The sequence below is a fragment of the Hydractinia symbiolongicarpus genome, chromosome 5 (assembly GCF_029227915.1).
Source record: "Hydractinia symbiolongicarpus strain clone_291-10 chromosome 5, HSymV2.1, whole genome shotgun sequence".
Classification (NCBI taxonomy): domain Eukaryota; kingdom Metazoa; phylum Cnidaria; class Hydrozoa; order Anthoathecata; family Hydractiniidae; genus Hydractinia; species Hydractinia symbiolongicarpus.
This window is the reverse complement of record NC_079879.1, coordinates 26,794,068-26,816,329: the sequence shown is the minus strand read 5'-3', so window position 1 is coordinate 26,816,329 and position 22,262 is coordinate 26,794,068. Positions and strand designations below refer to the sequence as shown.

General features: G+C 32.3%; 4 protein-coding genes across 6 annotated transcripts; 1 reads left to right on the top strand and 3 right to left on the bottom strand.

Annotated features, from left to right (window-relative positions):
* Positions 1 to 5,285: 5,285 nt before the first annotated feature.
* On the bottom strand, positions 5,286 to 16,115 carry LOC130645744 (manganese-dependent ADP-ribose/CDP-alcohol diphosphatase-like). 2 transcript variants are annotated; one of them, XM_057451831.1, is made up of 2 exons: positions 15,978 to 16,115; positions 5,286 to 7,856 (listed from the first exon to the last, which is right to left on the bottom strand). In XM_057451831.1, exon 2 carries the CDS (start codon positions 7,844 to 7,846, stop codon positions 6,782 to 6,784), a length of 1,065 nt encoding a protein of 354 aa, XP_057307814.1. In that variant the 5' UTR covers positions 7,847 to 7,856; positions 15,978 to 16,115; the 3' UTR covers positions 5,286 to 6,781. The 2 variants fall into 2 exon arrangements, with proteins under 2 accessions (XP_057307814.1, XP_057307813.1); XM_057451830.1 differs by lacking the exon at positions 15,978 to 16,115 and adding an exon at positions 9,130 to 10,655.
* LOC130645745 (melanopsin-B-like) lies at positions 13,466 to 14,892 on the top strand. Of its 2 annotated transcripts, XM_057451834.1 has the most exons (2): positions 13,466 to 14,346; positions 14,496 to 14,695. In XM_057451834.1, the coding sequence occupies exons 1-2, from the start codon at positions 13,648 to 13,650 to the stop codon at positions 14,541 to 14,543; spliced, it is 747 nt and encodes a 248-aa protein (XP_057307817.1). In that variant the 5' UTR covers positions 13,466 to 13,647; the 3' UTR covers positions 14,544 to 14,695. The 2 variants fall into 2 exon arrangements, with proteins under 2 accessions (XP_057307817.1, XP_057307816.1); XM_057451833.1 differs by having other exon boundaries at positions 13,478 to 14,892.
* On the bottom strand, positions 15,975 to 19,297 carry LOC130645743 (neurochondrin homolog). Its single transcript, XM_057451829.1, has 2 exons — positions 17,860 to 19,297; positions 15,975 to 16,638 (listed from the first exon to the last, which is right to left on the bottom strand). Exons 1-2 carry the CDS (start codon positions 19,082 to 19,084, stop codon positions 16,499 to 16,501), a joined length of 1,365 nt encoding a protein of 454 aa, XP_057307812.1. The 5' UTR covers positions 19,085 to 19,297; the 3' UTR covers positions 15,975 to 16,498.
* A 142-nt stretch (positions 19,298 to 19,439) lies between these two features.
* Positions 19,440 to 22,262, bottom strand: LOC130645746 (uncharacterized). Its single transcript, XM_057451835.1, has 2 exons — positions 21,521 to 22,262; positions 19,440 to 20,804 (listed from the first exon to the last, which is right to left on the bottom strand). The coding sequence occupies exon 2, from the start codon at positions 20,780 to 20,782 to the stop codon at positions 19,916 to 19,918; it is 867 nt and encodes a 288-aa protein (XP_057307818.1). The 5' UTR covers positions 20,783 to 20,804; positions 21,521 to 22,262; the 3' UTR covers positions 19,440 to 19,915.

Sequence of the window (22,262 nt, the reverse complement as noted above, 5' to 3'; positions counted from 1 at the left end):
TGAAACGTGAACTCGTCAGTTTCGCCTATTTCGCACAACTAGGGAACTTATGCAGAGGGGCTACGGAAGTCAAATAGACAACGTTAGACTTTTCCATTTGCGCAAATTGAGATCTGAAAATATGTTTATTTGCAGTTTTCTTAAGATCGCATTTCTACGTTCTTGGCCATGCTATCTCGAAAACCTCACTTTAGTTCGGGTGAAACTTTATAGGATTGTGTAGGTAATGTGGTACTGTGATATGACCTTCATGAGTAGTGATAGCTACATACCTCTCTACAGCGGACTATTTTTTAAAGCACCCATGATGTCCGGTATAGATTGGTTTCGCTGTATTGAAATATAAAAAGACTGCAAGTCCTTACCAGGTTTAGTCACTTCTGACAAGGGATGGTAGAAATAGAATAAGCTTTTACTAAATGATGTTGCCTTTAAATTAAAAACATGGAGACTTTGATATAGAAAGGTCATGGATCGGGATTACTTCTGTTATATGAAACTTGTGTCCTGTATATTCAAAATGGCTACGCACAGCTTTATTTCGAGACCCACATGAGTTTGCTTACGTTCGAACCCGTGGATTTTTCCAAGGGCTAACAACTAGTTATTTTTACTAATTGTTGGTAATGATAAAATAATCACTATTGGAGACCTAAACGTAAGTAAAACAAGGTTTTAACAGCAAGAAAATAGACAGAGCAGGCAATTGCTATTCAACTTCAGACAGGACAATTAACTAAATCTTGAGTAATAGAATAACTTTCGATTGTTGAAAAACATTTTGATCAAGACGAACAATTTTGGCCTAAATTTTGCTGCAAAAATGACCATACCTGCCACTATTAGTTATTTCCTGTCTGAGATATTTAAAGCAATTTTAAAACTTATTCTTGTCTTCAGTTCACTTCAGCTCCTTTTTTTTCTTCAGATTAGCTACGCGTAAATAAAGTCAAAAATTGTTACTTAGACATTGTAGCATATTTCTTTTATCAAAACGAGAGAAGGTTAAACAATATTTCATAAGTTTCACTATTATACGTAACATAAAAGTAAAAAAAAAATACACAAAAAACGATTAAAATTGAGCCTAGTGCAATCCGTAGCTAATATCTGACGAATGTTTTATCCCCTGTTTCTTTAAAATTATTATTTCCCTAAAAAAGGTATTTTCATGCAAATTCTTCTCCTACTATCACAACCAGTGGAGGTCTGTACAGCCTGGCGTGATTTTTTTTAACACCAAGATCCAAAAAAGATTTTTTGTGTGGTTGTAAAATTGGTAATTAAATATTTCTTTACTTCAAGTGTAGAAAATTTTGCAAAAAAAAAAAAAAATATCACGAAAACTCGCGAAATTTTTGCATTTCTCGAACATAAACTTTCGTAAAAGTCAAAGCCCTTAAAAACTTTCGCTAGAAGGAACTTTCGCGAATTGATGCTTTGTTTAATTCATTAAAATTATTAATGCTAACCAATGCAACAATTCGGCTACTTTGTAAGTCTGTTTAAGTTGGTTGACGCCCATTAAATGCAGGCTGGCATTCGTGAAATTTGTAGTGATGAAAATGTTAACAAGCAGTGCATAAAATGTCACTCTGGACATTTCATTGCAATCTGTCATGTTCACCAAATGTTGAAGTTTTTAATATTGAGCCAATGTTAAACAGAATATTTAAGATCAAAATTGTCTCAAATTGTAAATCGACCAACATATGTCACGTGCAAGTCATCAGGCTATCATCAGGCATGACAATAATAATGTATCATGCAAATTTGTTGATGGAGTTATGACATTTGAGAATTCCTTGGTCGCTGCGGGATTTCAACCATAAGCAAGTTCTATCCAAGCATACCAAAAACAACACGCATAGGGCAAATTTTTTTAGTTTTAAGACAAAAACTGGATGCTTCTTTTAAGTGATTAGTAGAGTTTAGTTACCATGCCAACTCTGACGTCATAATTATCCATAATAAATAAAAATAATTTATTTAAGTGATGTTCTATACACCCTGAAGAAGCCTACCGTACCGAAAACAACGTCGTGGATTAAATTATAATCATGCATTCTTTATTTTTTGATTGTTCTTTTTATTCAATCTATTTAGGTCCCATAATATATTTAAAATTGGGCGCTAATGTTATTTTAATCAGGAAGCGATTTTTTAAACCAATTAGATGTGAAACAATCAAATTAAAAACATTTGAACAGAAGTTAACTAATTTAGTGATCAACCTATCTAAACTTAAAAACTCAAGAAAAACACTGTGCAATGTGTTGGCCAAACACCCAGATCATTCAATTCAACGATGAGTCATAGATAAAAAACACCCCCTCCGTTTGTTATACTTCCTTAATAATGATATCTATATTGATGATGATCATTAAAAAAAAAGAATTATACTTTGAAATCTCCATAAGAAATACACACCATGTAGTCTTTTAAGTAAGACGAGAAGCCAATCAAAAGCCTTAACTAAAAATTTACGCCAAGCATGGAAAACGTCTCTAATAAGAAATTAACTATATGTTAGTTTGTTATTTTATGCATTATTCGATTTTCTTTAAATTGGATGTTTTGCATAATATTGACTAAAGAAATCACGCTTTGCCGCGTTCCCGCAAATTTTCGCCCAATAATAGATATTTGTTTGTTCAACAAAAGAAAAACTGTTTAAAGAAATCACGTTTTGCCGCGTTTCCGCAAATTTTCGCCCAATAATAGATATTTGTTTGTTCAACAAAAGAAAAACTGTTTAAAGAAATCACGCTTTGCCGCGTTCCCGCAAATTTTCGCCCAATAATAAATATTTGTTCGTTCAACAAAACAAAAACTGTTTAAAGTATTTCACTGAAAAACGAAAACTTCCACTAAATTTATCGTTATTAAAAATATGTAGAAATTAAATGGTTATGGTTCACTGTACGAGTAATAGCACTAACCTGGTAGACGCGAGACTTCATTCTGGCACCAGCATTCTAGCATAAAATCATGTTCTATAATTTGACGCACTCGAGATATCCATTTATTGTGATTGATTAGTGGTCGTCTGTAATTAACAATGTCAATTGCTTTTAATCACTAGATAGTCACCAGTGACGTAGGGGTGTTGTCAACACCAAAAAAAGAAACACTTCGACTACGCAATTAAGTTATTTTGACCATATGGTACTTTGAACTTGGTAACAAGTAGCTAAAGTGTTACTTACGACACGACCACAGTTCTAATTGTATGCGTTTAACAAAAAGTTATTTGAGAGCTTTTGATGAGAATTTTCAACGTTTTTGGTGAGATTTGAGGAAAAAATTGATGCTCTTTAAGATGATGAAGATGAAGCCATGGGTGTAGTAGAAATTATTGATGTATAAATATAGCATTTTTTAACATTTTGAAGTAGAAAATACGCAACAAACCAAACAGTTTTGTAAATAAAATTGGGAAGATTTAAGGAGAAAGTTTAGGCCACGCAAATATTGATGTATCACTTTTTATTTTGTAGGCCTAACATACAAAGTATATTTATGAATTCATGTTGCTTTTAGGCTAACTTGGTTGCCTTGTGGTATTTTACTGACCAGATATATGAAAGATATATGAAAAGCACAGTTCATAGTCTCTATCACAGAGTGTGGACAAAAGTGTAGACAAAATACGTTTACTCATCTGAATTTATAAAGAATTGTGCCTTTCATGCTACCGAACACAGTCAAACGTGTGAAACACGTGGTGGGACAGTCCACGCTCCAAAAGGAGAATCAAGGCGTGCATATCTTATTTCAATTAGTAAATTTAATAGTTAATGATATAAGGGCTGATAGGAATTGTCGCAACCACTGTCAAATTATAGAATCTAAATATTTCTTTTATTGCCCATAAGAACTCTCTTACTCTACACTTTCTCACTTAGTCAATACACAATGTTCAATTTTTTGTTTTTCCTGTCACATACGAAATGATTTAAAATTAGGTCTTTAACGACTAGTGTTTCCGATTGATTTCAAGCATCAAATTCTTCTCAGATGATCAATCAAAGGAAATCAAACTGACCACATGTTAATAACAAAAACTAATTATACAATTAAAATCTGGAAATAGAAGTGGCTATATGGTTTAGGCATTTAACTTTACTTCACGATTTATACTACTACGTTAATGACGGTTGATATGATAAAATCAGCTATGAAGAAGGACGAAATTTGACTTGATCGCAAAAAAATCAAAATATTTTCCAATTTAAAAAAAAATGCAATCTTGGAAAAATTAGAGTAATTTGCTAAGAATGACAAAATTTTCAAATTAAAATTCCAAAAAAAATTAATTGATTGTTAAAAAAACTTAATTTTGGCATGAATTTAAATTTGCGGACTTTTGCCAAAACCGCAAATTTTGTTTTCGTCAGAATTTTTTTCTTCAGATAAAACGCTGCTAGTAAGTAAAGATACTTTTAACTTTTACAACTATCACACTTTGAGGAGATAGGGAGGGAGGGAGGGCGTATTTTGTAGACTATTCGATTTCAAGTTTAATATGTTGTGAACAGAATCTAAAAATTTTTATTGGACAGAAAATTTCAAGTGAATCAGTAAACAGCAAATGATCTTTTTGAATTTAAGACTGTATGAGTTATGAATAAGCAGTTTTGAAAAGGCTTGTCATTTTAGATTAATTGAAATTTAGTATCCAGGATGAACTTGGCTAAGTGGAAAAACTTGAGGAGATTCAACTAATAAACTTCGCCTTGTAACGCTACTTAGACTGTATTTACAGACTTTGAGAAAAATCTTAAACAAAATGGCTCAAGTCAACCGATATTTTATTTTTCATTTTTTAAAGGCATGTCTTAAAATCTCAGAAATATTACTTCCATTAAGAGAAAACAAACAAAGCTGTGAACAAAATTCCTTAAAAATAAACATACCAAAAGTGTATTTCAGTTTAAGAATTAAAGTTTTAGCCTGCTTTAAAATTTCTATAATAAATTCTTAAAAAAACATATAATAATTATATAATAAATTAAAAATTTGTAGAATAGATGTAAATGAATTATAACGACAATGCTACATGTCAACCAAAATTTGTTGTGAAATTTTCTGTCTGTGTTACTTTATACCTTTGAAATGTGACATTGTACGTACATTTATCAGCTGCTATCGTAACAACTGACATTTTTTGACAGCTTCTTGTATAAGGGAAACAACTCAATTAGTAAAATACACGAGTTGATTACATCCTTACATTTCCGATTGTTGTGGTCTGTCATACATAGTTACTTCAATTTCCTGCCTTGGTTGACGAGAATCTATTCTTGGAAGGAAATTTAAAAAGTACAAATTTGTAATTACAATAAACTACGTAGCAATGGCTTGCTATATAGCGTGCTTTGTAAATACGGTATACAATTTGCAGTAAAATTAAAAACATAAAAATCTAGTGATAACTCTAAATTATAAATTATGTGAATTTTCATCAAAACATGTTCGGCTGCTCTTTAACAAGGATTCCAGAATGTGATTGGTTTAGTCTGTTCAGCGGAAAAATTCCATACCTCCTTCCTTGACACTTAATATATATTCAAACACCAAAATATATTCTGGATATGTTTGGCAAAAATATTTGTTTTGTAAATTTAACTTAACCATCGCCTTTTTGCCAATCACCTAAATAACTCCACAATTTAAAAAAATAATAAAATGAGGACAACATGCAACACAGCATACTTAAATGTAGAAGCTTTCGCGGTTAAAAAACTTTCGTATCGATAAATTTAGAATTTAAATTCTAAACACATTCTTTTATCACAAACGATAAAATTGATACCGAAATAGACCATTCTTAACTCATGAAAATCCAGCGAAAGAGAATTTCACAAATTAACGAAAATTTACTAAATTTGGGAAAGTTTCTGCACACAACGTATTCGTAATAAACAACGAAGTTTATAACGAGTAAACTGTTCGCAAAGAGTAGTCTTTATTGGTTTATTAACATAGAAAAACAATCTTTGATTAGAAAATAATTTTTAGAGGCGCTTCCAGGTAGCTTTTAACGTAAAATATCCTTTAATTTGCTTAGGTAAAAAATCCCCCCAGATGGTTGTAAAACGCCACCTTTAATCCTACTACTAAAATTCTAAAAGTATTACTATTTATACTTATAAATATTCAACAAATAGTTGAAGTGCAGAAACTTCTGGAGACGGAAACTTTCACGAATCAATTATCTTTGAAAACTCGGTAAGCATTCACAAAAAATATAAAGTTTCTCAAAAACTTATTCTTTATCACCAAACGATAAAATTGATACCAAAATAGAACATTTTGGGCTTATGAAGTTTACAACGAGAAAAAGTTTCTAAAGACTCAATTATAGCCTTTATTGGTTTATTAACATAGAAAAACAATCTTTGATTAGATAATAATTTTCAAAGCTGCTTACAGGTAGCTTTTAATGTAAAATATCCTTCAAATTGCTTAGGTAAAAAATCCCCCCAGATGGTTGTAAAACGCCACCTTTAATCCTACTACTAAAATTCTAAAAAATATTGCTATTTATACTTATAAATACTCAACAACAACAAAAAACTAAAAACACGAGGTTGTTGCTTAACAGGTCATGAACAGATGTGCAAATTGTAACAGAATAAATAAATGACTCAAAACGTGTTTGTCCACATGAGCAGAATCATTCTCTAAGTATCCTAAGATTCTAACTTACTAGATATAATTCTCTAATGATTAATATTACCTATTTCCTCTTTACATATAAAAAAGTTTTCCCGTTTTAACAAAATTGCAAAACTCTGTCCTTTACGACACCATAACCTTCGATCTCCAATCTATCCTCATAGACATTTACCACTCCGTATGCATTCGTATCTGCAGGACGTTCTATAGCTCCTTCGAATGTGACGTGATGAATGTTGTTTACAGTGTCATGGTAATAGCCGCCATCATGGTCATGTCCCGTAAAACATGCTACCACACAATCAAAAGCGTTAATCATTGCTAGCACCTCCTTATGATTCCACAACAAAGCAGTTTTGTGAGCTGCTCTTGGATGGATGGAAATATGGCTAAGTATTATCACTTTTTCCTTATTTGTTGTTGCTACAGCTAATTCGTTATGCAACCATGACAACTGTGTGTTGCTAAGGCCACCATTCCAAGCGACAATATTTGCGTTGTTACGAGGAGGTTCGTTTAAATCACTGTTTGTGTTTATGGATTTCAAAAAACTCATTGCCTTAACGTACAGCACAGTTGCTCCTGGTCTTGATATCGTGGATAGATCGTACGAATCGAGCGCTATTACACGATATCCATGATATACAAACGAGTAATAGTAACCGTGTTTTTCTTCGATGTCTTTTATGGAGTTTCCTGCTTTCAACAGATCTGTTTTTGAATGATTAATAAAAGTATTTAAAGGACTGTTCCATAGCCACTCTCTGGGGAAATTATAAAACTCATGATTTCCCCACAAGTTGCATATATATGGTACCTTTTCCGTTGCACTATCGTGTCCTTCTTTAACCATTTCATAAACACCCTCGTCATTCTTGTAAATAGGTAAACCAGTTGACTTAAATCTCTTTAAAACGTCTATCAAATTCTTTATATCGTTGTCTCGATGGCCTTGCCTTCTGCTAATTCCGTCAATAATATCACCAAGTTGAACAACGAAGTCCACTTTCTTTTCGTTCCAAGCTGAAATCGCATCTTTTAAATGTTCGATAGCTGCACGATAATATCTCGTTTGTGTTTTATGATGATTCATGCGATTATCAACGTTAGCATGTTGTACATCCGCTATCACGCCGAAAGTGAATAGTTTATCAATTGTCATGTTTTCTTTCCTGGAAGAAAAGTTAAAAGTTTTCATTTTCGCGCACTTCACCACATACTAAAGTTTTGCACACTCCTAATATAAAATAATATAAATAAAAATAGGTAATATATATAAAAATAAACGTTATGAACGATCATCGATTTATTACACATTTTTAAGCATTAATAAAATTTTATAAAAAGGGGACGTTGTTATGGCTAATTCGCGCTCCAAACTTTACAAGTCTTAGATCTACGACAATCAAAACGGATGATCAACGATGATATTTTATGTATTGTAATACGTTATATCTCGTTATTCCCTTTTTTTAACTTCGCTTAATCTAATTTTCGCGCACTTCGAAAAAGAAACATTTACCGCACATCAAATTTTTTTCGCGTAACATTTCACGAGTTTAGGTAGCTAGTCCAACCTTTGGACTAGAACATATCATACAAAATCTATACGCAAATTTAGAAACTTTTGCGTTAATTGAAGACGTTTTGCTCTGCGTTTGGACGAAAGAAAAGGAAGTCGCCAACTTTGCATTTTCTTTTTTCTTCACACAATTTAGGAGTTTAAAAAGAAAAAAAGGCTGTTTCAACGTAAAAAGAAATGCTATTCGCGAAATAAAATCTCGTGGAACATCTTCAACCGTTGATTCCTGGAATTCTTTCAAGAAATTACCTTCGTAACCCTTAAGAAAAGTGGGTATTTCGATTGCAAGATAAAAAAAATCTGGCATCCAGGATTTTTTTTCATATTTTCTCAATTTAGCAACTTTTATTCTACGCTAAAGTTTTTTCGTTTTTATCATTTAAGTCACTAAATTTTGTTATCAATGTTCTACTTCAAATTACTTTTCTAACACTTTCCACAATCTACGTAAAGCATGCTGAAGAAATAACCAAACTTCATCATCCACGTTATGACAATTTTAGTTCACGCCGCGTAAAAGGTCGTAAAAATATCGCCATCTGTGTTTACTCCAGTGAGCAGCCAGGGCGCTTATTTAACTTTAGGACTTTAAGGAGGGGCGCAAATTAGACAAAGGCACTTATTACCTAGAATCGACTGTGACATCGATATGTGCACAATAACTTAAACGTTTTTAATTGATTTGCACCACTATTTACAAAAGTAAAAGAAAAAATAATCCTTTAAAGGCAAGAAGGCTATTTTAAAACGAGAGGGTGCTTGTTTGAGGGGTAGAGCGCCTATGAAACACGGGTGCTCATAACCCTTTACAGTAAGTACTCTTAAAATTCACAGCATGAGTAAAAAGAAGCAACAAAATATACTTAAAAGCTACTGCAATATATTGCCTTCCATGTTTCTTTACATCAACAAAGATCGTTCGATGGTGACATATGCACTTTTCACCAATGCGTATGAAGAGATATCTCATAAACATAGAGTAATCCTGATCCTTTTTTTTTATTTCAACTAAAATATAACGTTAATTTCATTACTTGGAATAAAAATAGCAACAGTGGTGAATGAATTAGTAGATGAATGAATAAATAAAGGAATAGATTAATGAATGAATAAACTAAAGAATAAAAGAACGAAAGAATAAAAGAACAAAAGAATAAATAATGCAAGATAATTTGACCGGGTTAAGATGAACGATCTTGATACAGAGCCTAAATAAAACCCTTACGTAAAATATATAAACCGATTGCTTGTTGAGGAGATTCATCAAAAAATTCCTTAGACTACTAAGTTGAGTACAGTGCTTAAAAACACAGAACACCAACACATTCAGTATATTAACGTTTAGGAGAGTTCGATAATTTTGTTTTCAGTTTTCGTCTCGCAATACGATAAGAAAACTTCTAATCGACAGACTGAAGTTACTATGTTAAACAAGTCCAACCTTTCACTAAGCCCTACCACCTTCGACCCTGCAAAAAGTCGTGTAACTGCGAAACCTTGTTGAGAGTTGTTTGCAAAAGAGTTGTTTGCAAAGTGATCAAAACAATTGCGATTAATTTTGATGGATGTATTAATTCAAATTTCTTTAATTAAATTTATTTATTGGACAAATAACATTTCCGGACCAACCGTGGTAGCCCCTTAGTAGACACTGTATCATCTGACCTATAGCTATGTAATTCAACCACCACTTCGCAAACTTCAAGTCTGCAAGTAATTACGTCTCTCAAGGTATGTCAACTACTTTAATGTCACAAATTTTCGTAGTAGAATCGCGATATTTTATAAAGTTCGCGAAAGGTTAATTTCGCGAATCGATCAAATCTTAATATTTAGCAGGAGTTTATCCTCATGAAGATGCTTTTTTTGTTTACTGAGAAAAAGTTAAAATTTTTAAAAAACAACAAATTATTGAATTTACATAAGGTTGGGAAACAACGAGCTTTTTAAGAATGATAATTTACAACTCAATTGCTAAATACAGGACATTTAGCTTCAGGTTGATGTGTTTTGTCAGAATTAACTTCGCGATTGAGATGTCACCAAAATCTTTTTAATATAGTGTTACTCAAAATCATTTTTTTTTTTATATTCGAATGAAAACATAATTTTTTTTCTGTCACTTTTATATCAAAGCACCATTTCTTATAGGCGTACGTTAGACATTCTCATTTGCAGACTCAATGAAAATAAAAACATTTTTAAAGATGGCGCCAGTAAAACAAGTAGTAATAATCCCATAAAATTAAACTGATTTAAAAAAAAGGAGCGATCAACTGATTCATTTCGTAACACTTTACTATTTTTCGTTATCATTCCAATTTTTGTTGCAGAAACAGAGTTAGAATAAATAAGGTGAAATGAAAAATGTCTCCTGAAATCAAAACTTTTAAGTTTTTTTTTTCAAACATTTAAAATGTTACTTCATTTTTCTTGCTGAAAGAAAATCAAGTTGATCAAAGCCTTGCTCAATATTTTGTAATGTTATTGCTTCGTTGAAAACAAGATTTCAAAACAAAACGAAAAACTACAGATACCAGTTTCAAAAGGGGCAAACAATCGCGAATTGGTCGGTAATTAAGGTACAAACAAATCGAAGAGAATAATCCCACCAACAGATCGAGGCTTAGTAAACTGAAATCTGTAATAATAAATAAAAACAATATGTAGAAATGAATAAAAAGAACAACATATTATAAAAACAAACACAATAAAGAGTACAAAAACCCTTCACAATAATACACAACCTTTCATTTCAAGTTTACAGTACACATTTCTCTGTTTTTTCAATCTATAAGATAAACATACAGAAGAACGTACACCTTTTAACCTCTGTAACGCAAATAAGTAACATCTTTTAGTTGATGGTTTGCAGTTGAACGCTAAACAGAAAAAAGGAGTTCGCTTTTTTGTAGTGAAACATGACACATATGTTAGCACGTTAAAAAACGCTTATATAATAAAAACTAGTTTTAGACGACTTTCAGTAGATCGTGAAAAGTAAAGAAAAGCAAGAGGGTAGGTAGATGACACTGCAAGTGTCATCGCTTGTATTTTTTGGTCGGAATGTGTCACGTCAACAAAAATGGCGATAAAATGATATAATGGCGACCACGTCAGCAAAAAAAAATTTAAAAAATGTTGATACAGGGCCGATGCAACCAGAAAACACTTAAGCGCAGGAAAATGTTATAAACTGAATAGCTTTTTAGTCAATATGTAGCTTCCAAATTTTTAAAAAAATTATGGTGGAGCTCTACTTAGGCACTCAGGCACTATATTGAGACCTCCACTTTCAAAACAAATCCGTCGGCCCTGTGATGCAATATTTACATTCATTTTTGTGCATAGTTTGCTGTTTTTTTATGAAGTATTCCTACATAAAACAAAGGTTGATTTCTTACTACAATTACTTGATATAACAAGCAAAACGTAGGTCATATGACGTCGACAAGTTTCACTTAAGAAGCGTGGAAAAAAGAACACATTAAGGCCATGTTTCACAACTCTTTTGTGAGAGAAAACTCGTCTATATATTAATGACGAATTTTAGGATGTAGATGATATAGACAGTGTGATTTTGACAGAGTTTATTATATACCAACATAACTTTTATTTTTTAGATTGTAATCTGAAAACAATTCCATTTTTATTTTGTTTTTACTTTTCTAACATGTAGTATAGATTTGACATTTTGTTTTCTTTCAAATCCTGCTGCGTGCTAAAACAACGAAATCTTACAGTAGGTCTCAATCGGTGATTAAAGAACGCGTCAAATGCTGATAAAACCAGCAAAAAGCGAAAATTCCCATTAAATTTACGCCTGGAGTATACATCCTCACTACGGTGAGCAAGTCAATTGCCTCTACTAATTGTCTCCACTTCCCAGAACATAAGGACGAGGATCGTCATAATGACTGATTTGGAATATTAAGTTTTTTACTTAAAAGAAAAAAAATCGTTAACATTATAACCGCGAAATGAATAGTAAAAATAAAATAACAAAAATAACTAAATACTTTTCAAAATTGTGAAATATTTTCTCAACAATTAAAGTTACCACATTAAATAGTTGAAAATCTGAAATATTCATTGCAAAGAACTTTTAAACGAATTGAAAAGTTCACAGGTAGTTCCTCTTCTTTTAATTCTTTTTTTGCTTTAACGTGTTCTTCTAATTGAAGAAAATACTTTTTAATTTTTAATAAAAGACCGATAAATGTTGTATAGAAAAGGGGAGGAGAAAAGAGATGGCTTAATGTAAATGATTTTTTTGCTTTTTGTACAAAATAATTATTACAGATACATACACATATATCCAATAACAATAATAATTACCTTGAAAGACAAATACATGAAACTCAGAGACAGACAGTAGAAAAAAAACTAATTGTACGATGATCGAATGTGAATTCATCATTTGGATGGTAGAACGTTGTGCTTTTGTTGAGTTTAATATTAATGACGACATTGATCTCGGTAAAATGCAATAGAATTGGAAGATGCAGTACATTTTTTGATGACTAGAATATTCTTTAAATTGAATCTTATTTGTTGTACAAATTAGCAGGCCCTCTTTAAGAACTTATTTTTTTATTAGTACTCACCAGCATTTACACGTTTTAACTCCAACTTTTAACTCGAACTTTTGCTTTTCCGCAGAATGTGTTGAAGCAGTAAAGACGAAATAGGAGTTCTTGTTTCAATAACAGATGTAAAAAAAGGGTAGAAAAACCTTCGTAAGGTGTTAAGGGAAGATTTTTTGGAATTTATGTCGCTGTTATAGAAAATAAATTAAAGCGATGTGGAAAGACATCGCATTTCTTGTTCCACAATGACTCTTATTGTGTATAATGCAATGATAAATCTTATATTTTTTTCAATTTTCAAAAAACAATTCCTTACCTTATACTGTAGAACAAGTTCTGACAAATTTTGAAGAAAGGAACTGGTTGAGAAAGAACTTTTGCGGGAAAAATATTTTCCGCGATTCATTCGTACTCTGTTTTTATTGTTTTGTACTTATTTAAACAATCCTTACAGATTCTTTTTTCATCATTTTCCGACTAGTTTAGGAATTTTGTAAGCAGGTTCAATAAAATTGAAACATTTTGCGGAAACAAACTTTGCGGTTTAGAGAAATAAAGTTTTCCCAGGAAAAAAAATTTGCGGTTCACCATTGACACTAATTTCTTGCAGGATAAACATTTACAAATTTTCAAACACCGGAAACACTTTCTTCTCTAAAGTATATATGTTACAATCAATTAACATGAAGTCCCTGGTATAATGTTTTCTTTCCATGATCAAATATATTCCTATTCTTACCTGAACAAATAAGTATTTTTTTTATCTAGATAAGTAAAAATAAAGAAATCACTATGACAACAGACGGCAACACAACCCATAGAAACGAGAGCAGCTACAACATGACAACAGCGTCACCAAACCTTGTCACAGCTTTAACAGGGGTGTACGAAAAACACGTCATCATATTGATATTTATCAGCATCCTCATTGTTGTTGTCAACGGTTTGTTAATTGTCGCATTCAGCATCGAAAAGAAATTACGGCGACGTCCAGCAAACGTCCTAATATGCAGTCAAGCCGTGACAGATTTATTGACCGGGATTGTGTTCATTCCGGTGTTTTTAGTTGAATCATACCATGGAAAGATGACCGGAATTTTATTCATGACATGTTACATCTTATTTTTGTCGCTATTTAACCTGCTAGCGTTGTCAACAGATCGATACCTGGCTTTATCGAAACCGCTTCTCCACCATCGCATGATCGACGTACGGCGCACTGTGAAAGTCATCATTTTTATATGGGTCATACCGCTAGCCTTAACGTCCATCCCTTTAACCTGGTGGTTTAAACCTGCAGAGTTCAAGCAATACGCTAGCAAAATATATCTGTCAATCACGTGGTTATTTATGTTGGTACTTGTGGTTGTCATGACGATACTCTATTTGTTTGTTACTCGTAAAGCGAAACGCACGATACGATATAAGCGGGAGTCCATAGCGCAGCGGTCACGCGAAAAGATGGCATCGCTTGCTCACAAAGAACTTCGTGTAGTGCATTTATTCGGCCTTCTGTTGTTTTTCTTTGTTGCTGCTTATCTACCCATACTTTATATGAACTTTTGTGACCTGCTGGGGAAACCGGAATACATTCCGAGAGAATTGGAAATAATCGGATTTTATTTTTTGTTTTTTAATAGCGTTGTGAATCCATTGTTATGCATTTGCCTAAAGAAAGACTATTTTGAAGTGGTCGCACAAATTGCACGTATTAAAAGAAAAAGTCACTTAAGATCAAGTTTAAATTCTTCGACAACACGAACACGACTTCACACAGATTACGAAGACGCTGAATACGGCGACGGCAATACAGAATTGAGAAGAAGTCTGCTTGATTCGAACGGAGCTCGAAATAAATTAAAAAGACCAAGCACCGAAACGATAGACATGAGAGTGAAACTCAATCATCAAAATGGAAAACACAACAACATCAACACGAGTCTGTTGTAAACATTTATACAAATATTTATCAGCTAACATTACAGTCGGACGGTACAAATCTGTAAATACGAAGGAAGTTAAAAAAGTACGCTAACCTACTTATTAAGTGCTTTAAAATCACGTCTGGAGGAGAGGAATTTCTTAAAAGAGGCTCCTCCAGTGATGGAGAATTTATATCTTGCTTTATTTTAAATTGCGTTTTTTAGTTCTGACATGTGTCCTATGTGATTTCTGGCTCTGACTGACTAACTGCTAAAGTTTGTTTGGGTCACAATTCGGCAGTGCGAACAAGAAAACATGCTGAATATATTGAAAAAGCCTGGTTTCCACTGGGAACATAAGAATAACAATTAGATAAAGAGAGGACTTTTGGGTTTAAATAAATAGTAATAAAAACAGAAACACATTAATCGGCAAAATATTTAAAAAAAAATCGGTTAAATATTCCATAAGGTTACGGGGGATTTAGTATTTCTTTTTCGTAAAATCACTTTCTGATTAATCCCCACGCGGATTTAATTCATTCCTAAATACACGGCTGTGTATTTAGGATCATTTAACGATTTATTTATTGATCATTTCATAAAAAAAAAAAAAAATGGATATGCTTTTGCTTATGTTCTTTTAGTTCCCAGTGCAGCAAATGTGCTGCTGCAAGCATGACATAAACATAAGAATATCAAAAATATCTCATGTGATTAAATCTGTGAGTTCTTGTGCTTATGTCGACGATGTTCACACATGGATTTCTAAACAAACTCTAGACTACAGTTTACTCTACTTTAGACTACGTACTCGGTGAACAATATTTCATCGCGTTGAAAAGATATTCGTCAGTTTCGTCCAAAAAGGTAAAAAAATGCGTTTATTTCTCGAAGAGAAAAAATTTTTAGCCAGATTTAATTCGTGAAAATAATGGACAATTTTTGTCAATTTTTCGCATAAAGTACTTCTTGCAAGCGCACTTGTATCTAAAACAAAATATTTCCTCATTAACCTGTAAAACATCGCACCACGCAAATGCTAAGTAAGAGGGCTGGTATTAATGAAAAACCTCTGCAGATTCAGAGTTTGTTTTCTTAGTCATCAAATTCCAAAAGCATCCTCAATTTTGGGAGCACTTTTAAACAACGGACGCGATCGCGCCTAAATCAAGAGAGAGAAATAAAAACAGAAGCTACCTTGACTTGATCAACTTCTTTTGACATTACAAATCATAACACCTGCTTAAAAACATTTTTATAGTCTTCGTATTCTGGTCCTGTCTTTTGAAAAAGTTGTGAAGATCGTGTTTTTAAATGACGATATAACTTTTCGTGTTCTGTTACATAGACCATGATGTTCTGAGCAGCAATGATCCAAATATCTTTCAAATCACCCGCAACACTCCTATCAATTTCGTTAAAAATAAAGTTAATAGAAGCTTCTGTAAGAGTTTGAATAATTGAGTCAACTTCATAGGATTTTAAACGCAGCAGTGTGAAAAAAGTGCGATTATTTCAAAACTGGTATAATACTCGCTTTTATCTGCACTGGATGCAAGAAAATCATGGATGATGTTTCGAGTTGATGTGACCAACTCATCGAACAACTTGCTTTCATAACAATGCTTCGGTTCAAGCAAAAGTAACTGATATAGGATATGTATGGTCGAGTTAACTGCCTTCAAACAAACTATCTCAGTTTGTTTGGATTGAACCATTCAACAAAAGTAACTTATGTACAAATCTTGACATTTACATCTGATTAAAACTTTTCTCATCGCGTCATCTGGTAACAGTTGTGCGACACATGGCGACATCGCATGTAGAAAATGCGTGGGCTTACCATTTCTGACATTTTCTAAAATTAAAACGAACATTAAAATGACATCATCACTTTACTTCTTTCTCGCACGATAAATTCTTTCACTAATGTGTAAAGTTATCTCTTTAATGCATAAAGTTAATCTCCCTAATGTGTCAAGTTAATCTCGTCTAATGTGTAAAGTTAATCTCGCCTAATGTGTAGAGTTGATGTAATAAAATTGATAAGGAATCATCTTTTGTGAAGAAAGTTAAAAATTAATTTAAAATTTTTAAACGATGAAACATAAATTTGGTATACCACATTTGTACAGTCAAAGTTACAATTTTAGTGAATTAATTGGAACATGGATAGTAAAACAAAGCATGACGAAAAATGTTAAACAACAAATGTTGAGAAGATTTTCTTAAGCTTTATGCTAATATGTTTTAATCTAGCCTAAAATTAAGTCTTGGATTGCTTGTTGTATACGATGTTAAACAAAAATAATCTTCGAATGTAGAAACATGTTCGGTCGACGCTGGATTTCTCGAATACCCGTTACCTCGAACTTTCGCTGTCTCGAACTTTTTTTCGGACCCTTTAGCACATTTTGTCACGTTATCTTGAACTTTTCCCTTATTTTTCCAACAAAAACATTCAATTATATAAAAAGTTTGATTGATGCATGAAAGAGACTTTCAAATGTTTACAATTCGGGATTTTTGAAATCCTACTTATTTTAGAAATGACTAACAAGCAGAAGCTCGTGGTAAAAACGTTAGCTGGGAAATACTACAATAAAATAAGGCGGGGGCAAACCAGTCCAACATTTCATCCAACATTTTATTCTCGTGTTGGATGAAATGTTGGATAAAGAAATGCATGTTGAATGAAGCAAAATTTTAGGTTTGTGGGACTGCTTTTAAAAATATTCGAACGATAAAGAGTTCATTCATTCCTGAAACACAAAATGGCGGACGGAAGGAATTCTGCAGTGCTGCTTATGTTGCTGAGTGAACTCGTCGATTCAGACGATGAAAAACCAACCCGCGGAAAAACAAGAGAATAGATAAAGAGGGGCAAAATGGATATTTTAGTAATATCATTAAAGAATAAAAGATCCTTGACAGATTGGATGAATAAATGAGAAGTACCACCAAACCAATCCAATATGAAAATTCACGCAACTCAGATAGAGAATCCTTTGATCTGGCCGAAAATGTTGAATGAAATGTTTGACTTGTTTTTCCCCGCCTTAAGATAAATAAAATTTACCTTCAAGATCAACTGTTCCAACTTTAACGATAAGTGGTATTATTTTCTGCAGTTCTTCCCTTAAATGTTCAGTCTCCTCAGTTGCCCAAACACAAACCATAGAAAGAGCATCCATTAAAACAGGATCATCGAGTGGTTTTACTGATTCCACGTTAACTAGTTCCAAATTTTCATAGGTTGTTTTCATAATATTTTTTAAGCAGTTAAAAGCATTCAAAATGAATTTGCTATCATTAGACAGGTTGTGTTGTTCAAAAGCATCACCACAAAGAAACTGTAACACTTTTACAGAAATATCAAAGAAAGAGTTGATAAGGCATTTTTGTTCCACTAATACAATGTTGTGGGGATTTTCTTGGAAAAGACAAGCCATCTCAATGCTTATAACAGTTAAAGTTAGTATTATAAATTTAGCATTCTTTTCAACACATTTTCCATCAAAAATCCATTCTACCCCAAATACTGCCAATGTTTTGGATATCAACATGATAACAGATCTTTTTTGGTCACTTTTGACACGGGACTGCATAATATCACCGCATCCATCAGCAATATTTTTTAATATCTTCATATAATAATCATCTTTATAATCAACTGTCATTTTTGCTGATATCAAGCTAAACAGTTTATCTAAAACATTGACATATTGAAATTTTACAAGCTCCTGAGTGATCTTAAATTCTTTAGAAAGTTTCAGGATAAATTCAACAACTGTGGGATTCGGTTGATGACCTTTGACTAATAGATTTGATAGGAGGGTGAAAACATTCTCTTGTTTTTCCGTTTGAAGTATTAAATTTCGAAAAACTGTTAATAATTTGTAGTCAAGTAAAAGGCTTCTTCCTTTGTCATGATAAGAAATGGAAACGATGACATCAATCCAAGCATCGATACATTCATGATGATCTTCACTTATTGTAGCAAAAATTTCTTCAAATATCAGTTCCTCCTTCAAAACTACATCAGGAATAAGCTGAACAAAAAGCGAAATTATGCTTACTGCCACATCTTTGAGCATTTTACTTGTATCATCACTTTCATTTGCTTTTGATTTGATCAATCTCATCAAAAATGTGGGTGTGACAGCTTGAAATAAATCACACACATTCTTCTCGTCAAGAGTTAAACTTGAAGATAGCTTGGAAACAACCATGAGCGCTGCTAGTTTCTCACTATCTGATTGGTTTGATTTTAAAACTTGTAAACACTTTTGGTAAGTCTCCATTTTTTAAGTAAGATATATCTATAATGGATATGAGTAAAAGTTATCATCTGTCAACATAATGTAAAAGAGAAGTTGTTTTTGTGAGTTCTTTATGGCAAATTACAATGATTGCATCAAGTAACGTGTCAGCACAAACAGATCAAGTTTTAGCATATATTTTAATCTTGAGATTTTGTGTTGAATTTGCATACTTGGCACAGAGAATCTAGCGTGAAAGAAAGTTGAGAATTGACAAAATCTAATAACATATAGAAATTTGCTACTTTTCTTTCTTTCTCTGTTTCTTAAAATTTTCATTTTTAAGTTGTAAAAGTTAACGTGCCTTAAGAATATATAGTATTTAAAACAATGTTAATATATCAATGTTAATATATTTTCTTCACTTAAAAATTTGTTAAAAGTATTTAGTCCTTATGCTGTACCTATTTTAGACAAGCAATCTTAATCCAGCAAAGGAATATAATTACACTATAAATGCTGGTCAGCAGTAATAACACTCTGCCAAAATTATTTACACGTTTTAGATTCATATTTTATTGCCACATACTGTATACATTGCATACTTTCAGACATATATATATAGGTTAGTTAAGGTGAGATTCATGTAAAACTATTTTAAATCATATCATCAAAAATACAGTACATATCCATAATTTGGACTAATAGAGAGGTCTATAGCATTACCACTTACTGCAGTTTACTAACAAAATATATAGATAATTTGATATTTAAATTGCAACTATTAAGATATTTATGAACAAAATAAAACATTATTCAAATTTTATACTGTATATTCTTCTCGTCTAACTTAGTTGGAAGTATCAACGATTGTCATTCAGGCAATGCATTTTTCTGTATCATATCAATCCAAATCTTTTGACGTATGGCAACCCAACTATTATTGACAGGTTGTAAAACTGGTGACAGTCTCAAATGTGCACTCTCATTTCCCTTTCGTGTCAAATTTACACAGAGTAATGCTGCAGCTTTCATCATCCATTCAGTGTTTACAGTTAACGTAGCAAGATCGCAATAAACATTGTTCTGCTCCACACTGATCAGTGTTTTATTGATGTTGCCTTTTAGATTTAGAGCTAATTTTTTTTCATTATACGGTTCATCAGACACCCACAATGAAACATGATCAACATCTGCGATATCAAAAACTTCAGTATGTCCAAGGTTACTTAAGTAAATTTTATCATCTTTAAGAAAACAAATTCGCTCATCACCAGAAAAAATGCTGAATGGTTTCAGAGTAAATCCATATTGCCATGGTGCAGTATGCAAAAAATCAACTTCACCATTGTAAATAGGTAAGTTGGAAACACCTTTAATGTTTTGCATAAATAAATCAACATCAGTTAACTTTAAGGAGCAATCAAGTAATGTTACAGTATCAAATAAATTCACTTGTGTATCTGCTATAAAATCTTCCGCAAAGTTCAAAACAACAATGCGGTCTTGATCTTTCACTTGATAATATTGACCAGTTCCTGCAAAAAATGCTCCAGTTTTGGAATACTCTAGAACTTTTGCCATAAATTCACCAGCATCTTGAGTCAGAGGTGCGGTGTTTCTTTTGTCCGTGACAAGACAAATGGATGACATTTTATACCCTCTAACCTTCTGATATCCATACCTCCTTAGGCTTTGTGAAAGAATTGATTGATAAATCTTCAGTCTTGATAAATGCATTTCCTTTATATATTTTATTTTCCTAAAAAGACAAAAAACAACTAAAATTGAGTCAAAATGTTGCATGCATAAAACACTGTTTTTTGAAGTTTTGTATTCTGCGAAATATAAAATTAAAGCAAGTAGAAACCACATCAATATGAGGGGCAATGCTTTTTTGCAGGCTAATCTCATTCTGAGGACCTATCACCTCAAGATGACTTGAGTACAAGTTTTGGTTCAAGAGCACATTAACTTTATTGTAATCGTTATTATAATCCGGTGCAGCCTGAAAAACTGAGTGACAAAACTTCTAGAAACTTAAAAGTCCTTATTTAAACAACAAGGAGTTAGCAAGGATCTATCCAGTGAAGTATAGTACTTCTAAAAGCTATATTATTATGTAATTTTAAGCAGTTTTGCGCAATAACATATAGGTATTGTGCAAATAGGATTAATTTTAAGGTAAAGTTATATAAATGCCTTTCAATGTTAAGAGCCAATTTCTGTGAGAGTGGGGCAGGTTTTGACAGTATATATGGATTTTTTACTTTTATTTTAAGATGTGTAATATAGACGCCTGAGACCAGCTGGTGTATTCCACAGGCCACATAGGTCAAAGGTCAAAATATATATGTATATCATATATTTTTAGCTTGCCTTCTATATTTTTCAACATTTAACTTGGACAATCAATCATTTTGGTAGCCCTTTTCAGTGATGCAGCACCATAAACACATAAATACGACTTGTACTTACCTTAGACTAAAAAGCCCTGGCACAAGGTTGGTATTTAATTTTCAAAATTATCTAAAGCACAGATGATATGAGAAAATGAATCAAGAACAATTGTTAGTTTATCAGATATTTTTCACACTTATGTTGTACTTGCAAAACCAATGTTTGACGGTGTTTGATAATATATGTTTACCAACAACAACAGCTGTTAATCCAGTGTTGCCAATATGAGAGATTTTTATTCACAGTGATAGGTATTAATAGTGACATAGATGCGTAGCTAAGAAAGAGTGGGTAAAGGATATGTGAAGCATAAAAAAGATATTGTCTGACTCAGACGCAAATATGTGAGACAAAAATCAGTTCTGGCATGTCATTCTGTCGGGCACGTTTCTGTAGCAACATCTCCCCTATTACAACTTCAAAAATAAAAATTGGACATGCAAAATAACGAGATAATTCAAATATAATCTGTTGCTTTTAAACAAACTTGGTTCAGCTTTCTTTCGTTTTGTTTTCATCTGCCATGTGCCATGATGAAAGTTTCTTAACCATGATAATACATACCACAAATAATAAATGTGTTAGGAGTCATGTACATTTTAATAAGCCAATTAAATGGCAATAAAATGCTATTGCTAAAGAAAACTTAAAACATATAAAACAAAATAAGTTTTTAGAATTGTATTATCATTATTATTTGTAGAGTCATCACAAGCAAATAGAAAAAAATATGCTTTGTTTTCAAATTATAGCTCAAATA